This window comes from Uloborus diversus, chromosome 4, assembly GCF_026930045.1.
Source record: "Uloborus diversus isolate 005 chromosome 4, Udiv.v.3.1, whole genome shotgun sequence".
Classification (NCBI taxonomy): Eukaryota; Metazoa; Arthropoda; class Arachnida; order Araneae; family Uloboridae; genus Uloborus; species Uloborus diversus.
This window is the reverse complement of record NC_072734.1, coordinates 72,015,560-72,028,821: the sequence shown is the minus strand read 5'-3', so window position 1 is coordinate 72,028,821 and position 13,262 is coordinate 72,015,560. Positions and strand designations below refer to the sequence as shown.

The 13,262-nt window shown below is 31.8% G+C and overlaps 2 protein-coding genes across 3 annotated transcripts in view; one reads left to right on the top strand and one right to left on the bottom strand.

The window, feature by feature from the left end:
- Positions 1–9,193, top strand: part of LOC129221398 (set1/Ash2 histone methyltransferase complex subunit ASH2-like) — a 36,210-nt gene extending 27,017 nt beyond the window's left edge. The window contains exons 16-17 of the mRNA XM_054855870.1: positions 3,443–3,499; positions 8,977–9,193. Of these exons, the coding sequence (XP_054711845.1) occupies positions 3,443–3,499; positions 8,977–9,075 (156 nt within the window). The 3' untranslated portion in view covers positions 9,076–9,193. The remainder of the gene's footprint in view (positions 1–3,442; positions 3,500–8,976) is intronic.
- The window catches only part of LOC129221399 (poly(ADP-ribose) glycohydrolase-like), a 67,941-nt gene continuing 63,774 nt past the window's right edge, over positions 9,096–13,262 (bottom strand). Inside the window, exon 18 of one of the 2 annotated variants that reach the window (XM_054855871.1) lies at positions 9,096–9,434. In XM_054855871.1, coding sequence (XP_054711846.1) covers positions 9,196–9,434 — 239 coding nt within the window. In that variant the 3' untranslated portion in view covers positions 9,096–9,195. The remainder of the gene's footprint in view (positions 9,435–13,262) is intronic. The other variant, XM_054855872.1, reaches the window with a different exon arrangement.

The following is a 13,262-nucleotide window of genomic DNA, read 5'->3' as shown; positions in this document are numbered from 1 at the left end:
TTTATGGCTTTAAAATGTACTATATTTCTACTATGTTCTGCAGGCATAGGAATTTCTCATTTACATATTTATTGTAGTATCAATATTGAAATATTTTTCTTTTTTAAATATTTTTTAAAGAAACCAATAACATTATTGAGTTTTAATTTCATATTAATCATGCACAGTCTGACAAATATTATAAAATCTAACGAGGTCAGAAGACTGTTTTAGGTGCCGCACGTCTGACAATTATTTCACAGATACAGTAGACCCTCGTTTTACGCGGGTTTATTCTATGCGGTTTAAGATTTGACACCTTTATTTTACTTTATGCGGATGAGTTTTGGTTTTACGCAGATGCGGTAATGCAAACAGATAAAATTTTCCCCTCTTTCAAAAGCCTAACTCCTAAAGATTGCAAACTATGCGTAACCAACTGCATTTTGGCATGCTAATAATCGAGCTTGGGCCACTGGAGACATTTTATGCGATTGGTTCCAGAGCTCTTTTCAGAAGTAAAGTTATTAAACTCACACAGTTCAGAACTCACTGGAAGAACAGCTTTTAGGAGTGACAAAGGAGGTTGAAACCAGTGAGGATATCGACGTTGATGACACACAACCGAAAACGTTCACTTTGAAAATTTTGAGCCATTCCTAGACAATAGAAATAATCTTTCTGATTTGTTAGTGAAGGAAGATTCTATCATGGAAATGAGGCAAGTGATCATGTATGCGTTAATGCTCTGCAAAGAATTACAGAGAAAAATTCTTAATGACTGCCAAAAGACTATCATAGCCAACTCCTCTTTATAAACAAAACATGAAACTAACTTATGTTTTCTTTATGCATATTGTGCATAAAAGTCGACATAAGTACCCATTAAACTTATTATACCATTAGTCATCACTAGAATGAAGTATTTTGTTATCTACGGATCCTAAACCCTTTTTTAACACTAGTATTAGGTCTCAATTTATGCAGTTTTGATTTACGCGGCATTTCCATGGAACGTAACCCCCGCATAAAACAAGGGTTTACTGTATTGTTCACACATCACTTTCATAGTTTCGCAATGAACAACTTCTTTGCAAAAGAAAAAGTAACCAAAAAGTGTAATTTCAAACTAAAGCAGGAAAAAGTTCTTGAATAATTTGAAAGATACATTTTTTTAATCTCAAATGATGAAAAAAAAATATATATATAGAATCTAAAACTTCAAAAAAAATTTCCTTGTACTGTTTGGAATGCTTTGAAAGATAAACACAGCTGGCATTATTTCGTTTTCTTATAAATCAACCATTTTCAGAACTTAATCAGCCACTAAATTCTTCTTATTTAAGTCAATTTACACATACCTAAGATGTTAATATTTTGTTCTAAAAAAAGAAAGAAAGAAAATGATGATTGAAGAATCAAAATTTAACTGGTGTAAACTGGTTTAACTGGTGCTGTTCGCCAAGGTTTCTTTTTAAGACCCTGATCATGTAAAAGGCACAAATTAGCTGGCAAAACTGCCTGCACATGCTTCAGGGTTACAAGAAGAGCTGTGGAGTCGGAAGAAAATTGACCGACTCAGAGATATTTAGCCTTCAACTCTGGCTCCTTTACTCCAAAATCAGCCTGACTCCAATCCCAACCCTGACTGTAAAGAACTCTTTTTTTTCAATGCAAAAGAAGAGAGCTTATGGGTAAAAAGACATCCGAGATCCAAGCTTTTGTTGGATGACTTTTCATCCATAAACTCGCTTCTTTTGCATTAATAAAGGGGTTCCTTGTAACTCCAATGCTCCTTTCCCAATAAAACTACAATTTTACATGTAGTTTTTCCTCCTAATATATGCCTTTTTATTTTTTTATATTCTTTTACTTTTCTAGCACTAAAGTATTTATTCTACTCTTACCATGTACAGTTTCCCAACCTATTATTAAGAACCATCTACCAAGGTTTTTTTTTTATTTCCACAAAATATGTTCACGTAATAAATCTCGTAATGTTGAAAACCAACTTCTGTTAAATTGCTATTATTACTGTCTATTACCATTAGTTTATTCAGGGTGATGACAGATCAGGGAAAAGTTTGTGAACTTAATCACTCAGGGGAAAATCAGGGAAATATCAAGGAATTTTGAAAAAATGACGGAAAAAAAATCAGAGAAAATTGATTAAATGAAGAAAAAAATTTTTTTTTGCAAAATAAAGTATTTTAATTCCCTGCGAGTTTTCCTCCAATTATTTGTTTAAAAAAAGTAAAATTACTGAGGTACGATTATACACTACCACATATTTGTGCATCTTTTTTCCTCAAGGTCAAAGTATTCAGTCTTAGGATGAGCTTCCAAAGATTGCTTCTGTCTGTAAAGTTGTTCTTTTTAGCTAGCTTAAATTCTTTCCATGCATTCCATGACAGTATTTAGCATACTGTCATCACAATTTCAAGAAAAAAAATCTCTATTTTTGAAATTTTTGCTGATAAAATCTTAAAAGTTATCACTAGGCGTTTTTAATTTAATTGCTAAAATTGAATTTTGACTGAAAATCAAAATTTTTTTTTTGCTATGGTATTATTCGCTGTCACTTCAGATTACATGGAGGGTTTTTTTTTCCAGACTTTACAACTTTTTTTATTTTAAAACCATATGCATATATATTTTGAAGTTAATAATTGTTTTTGCATTTCAATGTTGTTTGTTGCTCGAGCAATCTTAAAATTTTTTTTTGACAACTAATGAAATCATATGAAATTGAGTTGTGTACATAAATATTTTTATTATTTTTTAATAGTTAAAATGCTGTATTTATTCATTAAAACCTAACTTCTTGATCAGAGAATAACTCACTATGACTAGTTTTTAAAAGATTTCAATTTTGTTTTACATAAATATGTCTATTAATGATTTACGTAAGTAAAACTACATTACTTTTATACTTTAACTATCACTTATTACTCGTGCAGCAACAAATATATTGCTTGAAAATTCAGTTCAAAATTATTTCCATTTAAATTTTTTAGTTGTATCATGATTCCATATGTCTTTAAGAGTAGTTTTAATAATTTCTTAGAATTCTAATGTTAACTGTTTCCTGGAATTAAATTATTTGTTTTAGATTTCCTATAATATTTCTGTGTCGATAATTCAATATACTATTTTTACCAAAAAAAAAAGAGCATCTTTTCAAAATATATTTGTAATTAACAGCTTAAACCGTTTTAAACAGTGCATTTAATTTAATATGCAATGCTTATCAAGGAAGGCAAAGAAAGGAAACCATTATCATTGGTGACATAAATCAGGGAAATTTGGTGAACTTAATCAGGGAAAAGACAGGCAACTTTTTTTTTCCAGTTCCTGTTGCCACCCTGTTATTATACTTAGCTCAGGTATCCTCACCTTCTCTCTCTTATAACTTTTTGTTCTGCTTTCTGTTTTTGCTTAAATATATTTCATTTATTTATAGGTCACTTTGAATTTTGGACCTGAATTTAAGTACCCTCCAAATGAAAACTATAAACCTGTAAGTAATACTTTGAGTATTATACTGGTAAAATAATTACCATTTATTTTGAAAAAATATATTTTTGGTGTTTTATGTGTTTTGCGTGACAAAGATGTAAAAATAAAAATATCACTTTCGTCTATTTGTTTCATAATGAATCTTCAACAGAGAGTTAAAGATTTCCAATTTTTTATGCATTTTCCAAGCTCTTTAAAATACATTTATATGCTGTTACTTTGAACATCTCTTCTTCAAAAATTTGATTCTTTTGCAAACTACCTTGCCTTTTATTTTATTGAGCCATTTTACTAGATTTTCATCAACATTTTCCAGTGTTTACAAGTTTTTAACAGTTGCTAGTTTTATCCGGTTATAACCATGGTTTTTATTGTTACATAAAACCCCCTTTTTGGCATAAGTGTCAAAACTCTAAATATTTCTGCCCAAATCCTGTCCAAAATTGAGAACAAAATTATCTTTACAGGTGATTCTTAGTCTTATGAATTTAGATTACATACACCAAAGGAAAATTTTTGACTGTTTCAGATTTTTAAAATAAAAAATCCTAAACAATTATAATTCAACAAGCTGTTTGTCTGTATAGTAAAAGAGATAAATAAAAGAGCTACTATTATTATAGAATAAAAAGTATTATACATAGTAGCATATTAAAAAAAAGAAAAAAAAAGAAAAAGAAATTCCTTTATTTTTCAAAGTTGAAAGGACGGGGTCATCTCTCATCTGCCTTATTGTGTAAGTTTGTAAATTAAATCAAATAGAATCTTTAGTTAACATTTATATATTATATTTACGAACATTGTCAACTGTTTTTGCCTTGAAGCATGCAATAAAAAAATACCAGTTTTGAATTCTTTTTTACACCAAGTCCATTTCCAAGTTTAGAGTGGATCAACCCAAAACTGGAGAAAATACTGTCAATGCTAAAATACATGGGCTATATTAGCTTTTAAAAAACCTTCCCATCGTATTCTTGTCGAGACATCTTGAACTGAGATGTGACTTACAGGAAATGGTTCAATTTAACTTCAAAAGCTGTTAGAAACTGAAATGACTTTGGTTATATTTTCAGTACATATTTAGCTCAATTATGAACACATAATATTTATATTAGTTTATAGAAAAAGTTGATTTTGAAAAAAAAAACAGCTTCATCAGAAATATTTAGATAATTTATTATTAATTATTGAGTGTGGATCACTTAGCTTTATTTTTACTCAAAAGAAAAGGGGGGAAAAAACATAAATCCTGACAAAAAAATGATTTTTAGATTGATAAAATTACTTCTTATTGTTTTAGCAATTAAAAATGTAAACAGAACTACTTCGAAAACTGAGTTTAACAGTTTTAATATTCATATAAATTTTTACAGCATTACTTAATTTAAAAGAAAATTTATAATTTTTTCAAAAATTTAACATATAAATTTAATTTTCAATTAACTTAACTGATATGTGTAAATTAGTTAAATAACTTTTCAGCATAGGGAAATCTTAGTACAGAAAAACTTTCAATAATGTCAGTATATGACAGGTTCTTGATATCAAAAACCCACCCCTGACATTTTCACATTCAACTTCCTTACTGATTCCATTTGGATTTTAAATTGTAGTAGATCCTCATTAATCTGGACTAATAAGAGATCCAGATCTTCAGAATTAATGAAGGTACGGATTAAACAAAATAACCTATAAATTGAACCAAGAAATTGTCAGTTTACCAGGAAAAGGCACTTAGCTCTGCTTTTGTCACATGGTATGCGATGATTCTATTTCTCTGTTTTCGGACGAAAACTAATGATCATAAATTTTAAAATCTGCTGCTTTTACGGCAAAACGCTAAGAACAATGAAAGTGACAGCAGGCAAGCGAAGCTAGTGACATAGCAAATACTAAAACTTTTTCACACATTTAAATGCACCTCAAAATTAAAGTTGTCTCATTTACACGCACAGGTACGCGTTCACCAACTACCCCACGCTAAACTAAACTCTGCATTTGAGGGGGCGGTGCCAAGTGCCATTTTGTTGTGGACGAACAATATATAAACTACTGTACATGGTAAAAATTGAATTTTGAATTCAAAAGAATAAAATAAACAACTGCATAAGAAAAAATTACAAAATACATAATTGAATCTATTATTTCAGAAAGGGCGTAAGTCCTACAGAAATCCATTGGACTTAGCCCTTTCTGAAATAATCGATTCAATTGCACTAGCGTGCCTTTAAATAGATGCAATTTTCACAAGTTAAAAGATAAAGCAGTAGAGTTAAGTGAAGTCATAAAGTGTGTATGACTAATTGAATCTGAAACAAAGAAAGAGTTTCTGTCTACTTCACTATTCAAAATTCTCAGCTTTGATATTTGATAGAACTGATTGAAAATGAAGTATAGTGACATAGTTCAGTTGGAAATGAAATTTTCGAATTTTTTGCATTCTACCTTCAGGGTGTTTTATGTACCATAATGAGACAATGGTTATATTGATATACAGTGAAGCCCCGTTATACGTTTTGGGAAGGACTGTATGAAAAAAGCGTAAAAATGAAAATATGTATAATAGGTATAAGTTAGTGTGTTTTTTAGAGTTTACCAATTTAAAACATGTATAAACGGTGCTTCACTGTATATATACACAGCCAACTCCCGATAATCGGCGTTCGACTTATCCGCGGGTCTTTTCATTTTTTTAGTCATTAAATGTTTTTGAACTTAAGATTGTGTTATCGTTTTTAGCTATCGTTTATAGCCGACTTACGTGAGGGATGCGTTCCAAGACTCCTTGCGTAAGTCGAAATTTCGCGTTGTGGAAATGCGTTGTGTATATGATTTTTTTATTAACATACCCAGTCATTATAAACATTTAAAAACCTTTTAAACTGTTTTTGACCATTTCTTACATAAGGAGCTGAATTTTTACCGCATTTTTTAAAAAGTTGCATTATTCAACATAAAATACTGTTACGATGCACAAAATCAATGATCACTGGAGAGAGAGACATAAAAATAAACAGTACGGTACATACAGTATGTAGTAATGACAAAGCATTGCACTGTAATAGTACTATACAATAGATAAAATAAGTTACATTTATAACTTAAAAATTGAAGATTATTATTCCTATACGCGATCTGATTGTTATTCTAATATATTTTTAAATACAGTAGCTTCACATTTACTGTTATAACATTTACATCTAATATATTTTTAAATACAGTAGCTTCACATTTACTGTTATAACATTTACATCTATGGTAACACCCCTCTGGGACCCCCTGGACTTATACGGATTGCCTTCTCTTGACTTTTAATTATACGTATGAAAGATTCACCCCATATCTAATTGTCGTTCTACCTTCGACCCACTTTCTAATTGTTCAAGCGTATCAAGAATCTTCACTTTTTCTTAAATTGTCGTAAACTTTTTGTTTTCATCTGAAAATTTTGGATGAAACAGCGTGTCTAGGTGCCACAATATTTCATCACCTTTCATATTTAGAATAAATAAATGAAAAATGAGGAGTGGTGATACATACATACTAACAATTCTATGTTTATAGTGCGGTGCATGGGAGTTTACGCAGTCAGTGATGCTGAAAGGATGCAAGTACATTCACGAATTAATGTTTAGTAGTCAAAAACAAAGCTGCAACTTAGCATCACGATTCCTTTCCAAATATTTTCGTGTTGAGAGCGAAAAATTCGCTTTAGTTCTAAAATTCGTTGCTCCTGAAAAACTCGTGTTATAGCCATTTCGCGTAAGTCGGATCACGTTGTAGCGGGAGTCGACTGTAACTTAAATGTGTGAGTTCATATTTTTAAACTTTTGTTTACACTAGTATCGTTTTTTCCCTATTGTTCGGATTATCCATGGTTTTTGCTTATCAGCGAATAAACAGAAGTTTACTGCATATTGTAACTACAGTATTGTGGCAATTAATTGGGAAATGTTATTTTTTCGCTTTATCACACGCAGTGATGTTCCCATCAATTTTTCTGAGAGTATACCCCCTGTAATACATTATACACAATTTGTGTATGTGATCATATGCATAGTATGTCATAATATGAAAACTTATGAAGCTTGAGAGTATACACTATATGTCTAAAAAATGTTAGAGTATACGGCATATATGCCCTATGGGAACACCACTGATCACACATAAGCGAACAAATGAGCTCTCAAATTCAGCTCAGAGTTCCAATGGCAGTTATTATCAAACTAGTAGCTGTTTGTAGGCATCAGGTTAGTAGCAAGCATATAAATTCTTCTGCCTAGTGGTCAGAAGTTTGCAGTGTTAGTTGCTCACTTGTTGTGGGAGTAATTCGAGTCATGGATATCAGCCCTGAAACACATGCTTAAGTGACTACACTTAGAGAACACACTTCTAAAACGTTAGAAGAAATAAGTAAAATATGTGGAGTGAGTAAATCAAGTGTCGGGAGGATATAGCAGTGGTTTAAGACAACAGGAAATGCTGGAACCAACCGTATTGGGAAATCTGGCCGAAAAAGATCCACTTTGCCTTTTGAAGACAAAAGTTTACATTGAGTGAGTGTTATGAATCCTTGATTAACTAGTTTTGATCTGCCCAAGTTCATGGTGGCAGCTTGTGTTGACATTGCACCTTCATGAGAAGCAGCTTCTCATGCCTCGCATGAAGAAAAAAAAAAGGTTAGAATGGGCACGGAAATATAAAACATGGACTGAGAAGGACCGGGAAAAGGTTTTATTTTCTTATAAAACACATTTTGTGGTTCAGGGATTTAGATCAAGGTTCGTGAGAAGGAGCAAGGAGAACCTATTCGTACGCACCACATTAATCAAGTACCCAACTATCCGCCCAAAAAGATGTTTTGGGGTTGATTCTGCCTTTCAGGGACAGAATCCCTTGTTCCCATAGAAGGAGTAATGAATAGTGCCAGCTACGAATCGATATTGACCCAAAATGTGCTTTCAATCATGTCTAAACGTTGGCTGAACGGAGAAGGCGTTTTTCAACAAGACAGCGTGTGATGTCGCACATCGAAGCAATTTGTCAATTTCTGCTCTTAAAACAAACTTATGTATACTGGATTGGCTTGGAAACTCACTGGACTTAAATCCAATTGGAACTTTGTAGACTATCGTTAAAAAACATCTTCACAAGTTTGACAGTACTAAGATGGAAAAGCTAATTTTATCTGTTATTGAAGTGTCGTATGAAGATGTGTAAATTAAAACTATATGTGCCAGTCTAGTACATTCCATGCCAAAACGTGTCTGTGATGTTATTAAGTTTTGGGGAGGTCATATTAATTATTAGTTTCAAATGTATTCATTAAAAACTTGAATAGAACTGATTTTTTTTTGAAGAAAAAGGCATTTCCCAGTTAATTGCCACAATACTGCATTTATACTTTGCCTGGGGGATTCATTAGTTATATTTGTTGAGTTCAGACGAGAAAACTAATATCATTTCTTTTCTTTACAGATCTATGACTTAGCTGATGAAGCAACGATTGAACAAACAATGACTGACTTATTGTTTTTTACTGAAAACAAAGGAAAATTAAGGCTAGACACACTATAATTTTAATTTGTAAAAAATATTTTAATAAAATTTTTGACAAATGTCACTTCATAAAACTATTTTTTTTACAAGTTTTGACTTGGAATAAATAAATTTTTTTATTAATATACATTATTTTTTTCATGTTGGCTCTACATCTGTTGCTATATCTGTAGAAGAATCATTAGTCACATTAGCATTTTCGTTGATAACTTGATCACTTTCTAGATCATCTAATCTTGTGTCTTCATCAGTATCTTCAGAGGTTTTGCTATCACTTGAAAACACAAAATGTAAAAAGTCAAGTAATGTGGGATTAATTTTCCTGCCTACAACCTTAACTGTTGAACTATACATCATAAGAAGTCTCCAAATATCACCTGGAAAATGTATTTTTAAAAGATTAACAGTACAAATGAATAATTATGTGATACATAGTTCTGGTTTAACTTTACAAGTACAGTAAAATCTAATTAGAGTGAATACCAATACAACAAAATGTGTTTCAATGAAATAAATGTTCTGTCTCAATTAATTTGCCTTTAGATTGTTTGATTTCCATTACAATGAAATTCTCATTACAACAAATGAAATGAGCAGTCTTTTGAAGTTTGTTGAAATGGGATGGCACTATATATTCTCAGAATTGAGGAGTATAGGAATGCACAAAAGGTCAAAATCGCAAAATAATGTTGCTGCTTTTTATATCTCAAGAATTTATGATTCGCCTCCACACATAAACAGAGCTAGTACAAAAACAAGGTAAAGTTTCAGAAGACTTTTTTAAAAAAAATATTTCAGTACAAAAAACTACTTTGCAGTTTTACGACAGACAGCTAAAACCTGCTTGACTTGAATAAAAAAAGCAGCTTTCTGACGCTGGAGCTCCAGGCCAGTGCAGCATAGTACAAGGTGTGTACCAGTTTACCTCTTCCCTAAATTTAGAAAATAGAATAAATAATTTTAGCTTAGTAATCTTTCAATTATTTAAATTCTTAGTCAGGGTTTAACTAGTAACAGACATGCTTAAGATATCGCTTGCAGGTTATCTAAATTTTCAGAGCTTTTTAATGTAGGGGAATGTGGGGGCAAAGTGAAATGGTTAAGATAAGTTTTTTCAAAATGAACAAATCGGAAATTTGTTTTGAAAATTGCTGTATGTAAAGAAAGAACACTCTATTTTATAATAAAACCTGCCCTGAAACAGTATTTTTTAAATTTGGCAATAAATTTGAGTCTTCAAAAAAAAAAAAAAAAGTGGAAAATTTTCATTTTTTTTATGGGGCAAAGTGAAAAGTAAAATATTTTTCTAATGAAATGATCAAAAGAATCAGTAAATAAAATGAAAAATGAAAGAAAATGATTAAATGAATAAAAGAAAAGATAAACAAATAATTAAATCAATTAATATATGAAGAAAAATGAGTGAGTAAAAGAATGAATGAATAAAATAATAAGTGAATGAATGAATAAATAAAGGAATTACTAAATGAAGGAATGTAAATGAAGGAATGTAAATGAATGAATTAATAAATGAAAACTTAAATGATATATTAAATGATTAAGTGAGTGAAACAAACTATTTCACTTTATCCAATATGTACTTGACTAATTGTACAATTTATTTAAAATACAAAAAAGCTTAACCTTAACTAAATTAATACTGCATTGAATATTAGGAGGTCTCAATTAATATTTAAAATCTTAATAACAAGAACTTTATCATTTTGTAGTTACAAAAATAATTTTTGACTTACAATAAAATACGAGGGGGTATCAAAAAGTAAGGTAACCAGCCCAATCAGAGAAAACGTTTGTTCAAGAATTAAAAAAATATATACAATGTAGGAAGGCACAGGTACATATTACTTCTCTACATAGTCACCATGCTTATCAAAGCATTTGTTCCATCGGTACACCAAACTATCGAAAGCGATACGAAAGAAATCGGTGTCAATGTTGTGCAACCACATCAAGATGACTTGATGAACCTCAGCATCAGTTCTGAAATGCAGACCTCCCAAGTGTTTCTTTGACGGTCCGAAGAGATGGAAATCACTTGGTGCAAGGTTGGGACTGTAAGGAGGGTGGTCCAAGATCCTGCCACCGAAAACGCTCTAACAAATTGCGCGTAGTTGTGGCCGTATGCGGTCGGGTATTGCGGACATAACACTGGTACCATACACTTCCACCAATTGACGATGAATTTCAGCTGGAGATTTTTTCTTTAAACGCAAAAACCGTATCACACTTCTTATTTCAATTGCGGACCATGCTTCTGTTAAGGAGGCTATCTTCTAACTCAAATTTCGTCATGTACCGGCTCATACTACCAGCTCTATCTACCAACACCGTTTGAATGCTGTGATTGTTTCTGTTATCTTCAGAGGGGTTTTTATTCATACCGATAATTTGCACACCCGCTAGAGCTCTTGTTACTTTACTTTTTGATACCCCTATGTATTACAATAAGAGTATCAATTTTTTTAATTGTATGTATTTCCAAATGCTTTAATCTTTGGCGGTATTTTTTCCCTGACTGGAATTGACTACATATGGTACTATATATTTAAAATAATACCAGATAGGTGGAGCTAAAAGCAGAGTAAATATTTACCTTTCACTTTGCCCTGCTATTTCACTTTGCTCCATGTTCCCCTATTTAAAATTTTAAAAATATTTTTCTCTCCTGCACAACATCTCTTATAATGTTTGGCTGCTTTTGAATCCTCTAATTCTATTTTTATTTGCTCAATTTTGAAAAAAAGATCCGACCGCCCCAGTAAAGTGTGATGATACTCAGGTAACAGATAGGATGAGGAAAGGATGAGTATTGGACAAAATTCCCTTTTTCTCTTCAAAAGCTCTTTATTTTTAGAACTAAAGCCTTATTCAATTCAAATGAACATGAAACACCAGCTGACCTTGTGGTGGCTGTTCATAACCTTCCACCACTGCCTTGTAAATATCAACTGGCTCATAAAATTCACTCTGATAACACTAGATGGTTACACCGTATTCATGGGCCACAGCAACATCAGTTTTACCCGCCGAAAATTCTAATTATTTAAATCCAAACTTATGACTGTCAGTGATTGGTTCCGTTACCCTATGTTTCACTATAAACTAAAGTTACATGATAATAAATCCATATTTCAATTATTTACTAAGTTTCCGCAATAACCCTCACTTGATTATAATGTAACTTTGGTTTACTGAAACATAACTGAGAATTTAAATAATTGAACAAAGATTACTAAACTAAAATTATTCATTCCATAACCTACATTTGGAGGAGATCGAAACTGGTACACACCTGATACTATGTTGCACTGGACCAAAGCCAGACTTCCAGTGTCACAAACTCTGCTGGTCAACTTGGAGATAGCCGCTTGATAACAAAATAAATATTCACTGAACACCAGTTAGCCCCCCCCCTCAAATAAGGCCAAAGGCAAACTAAATGACAATCAAGAATTATAATAAAATTTTAACAAACAAAAAATAATGTGTCCAACCACAGTTGCACGACAGTTATTTTCGATAGTCATACCAATGGCTTATTCAGTTTCATTAGCAAGTGCCCAGTTTTTCTTTTTGAGTTAAATAAAGTTAGTCTTTTCATTACAGTTCAGAAAGTTGAGGATCTACTGTATCGAATAAATAAAGAAAAAAAACATTCCAGAACAAACCAATCATAATGAGAGGAAATAATTGTAAAAATGAAAAATTCATCATTATTCACCCGCTAATATAATCAATTTTTCCCCCACATTAATATTCTTCCCGGGTTGGGCATAATTGACTCTGCCGTTCCTCCCTTCAGTGAGTTGATAAAATGTGCTTGGGACATAACTCTGCGTTCGACTGACCACCTAACAGGAATATCTGCCTTGCCTGCCCTCCTCCTCCTAAATCATGAAAACAGGTGGGCACAATAGGAAGCCTTGGTCCTCATGGACTGTTGCACCATTGGGTTTTTTTTTTTTTAATATTACGACTATAAATAAGAATATTCAACAATATAGCCATAGAACATTTTTCTTGGAATACTCTTTGATTTAAAATACTAACTACTTGTGTAATATCATTCACTCACTCACTACAACCTCTAGGCAGTACCGAGGAGAAGCCATGTCAGCCTGGTCGAGGAAAACTAGGGGTAGAGTCGTTGAGATAGCCCAGTTTGGAATTGGAGCACTATAAAA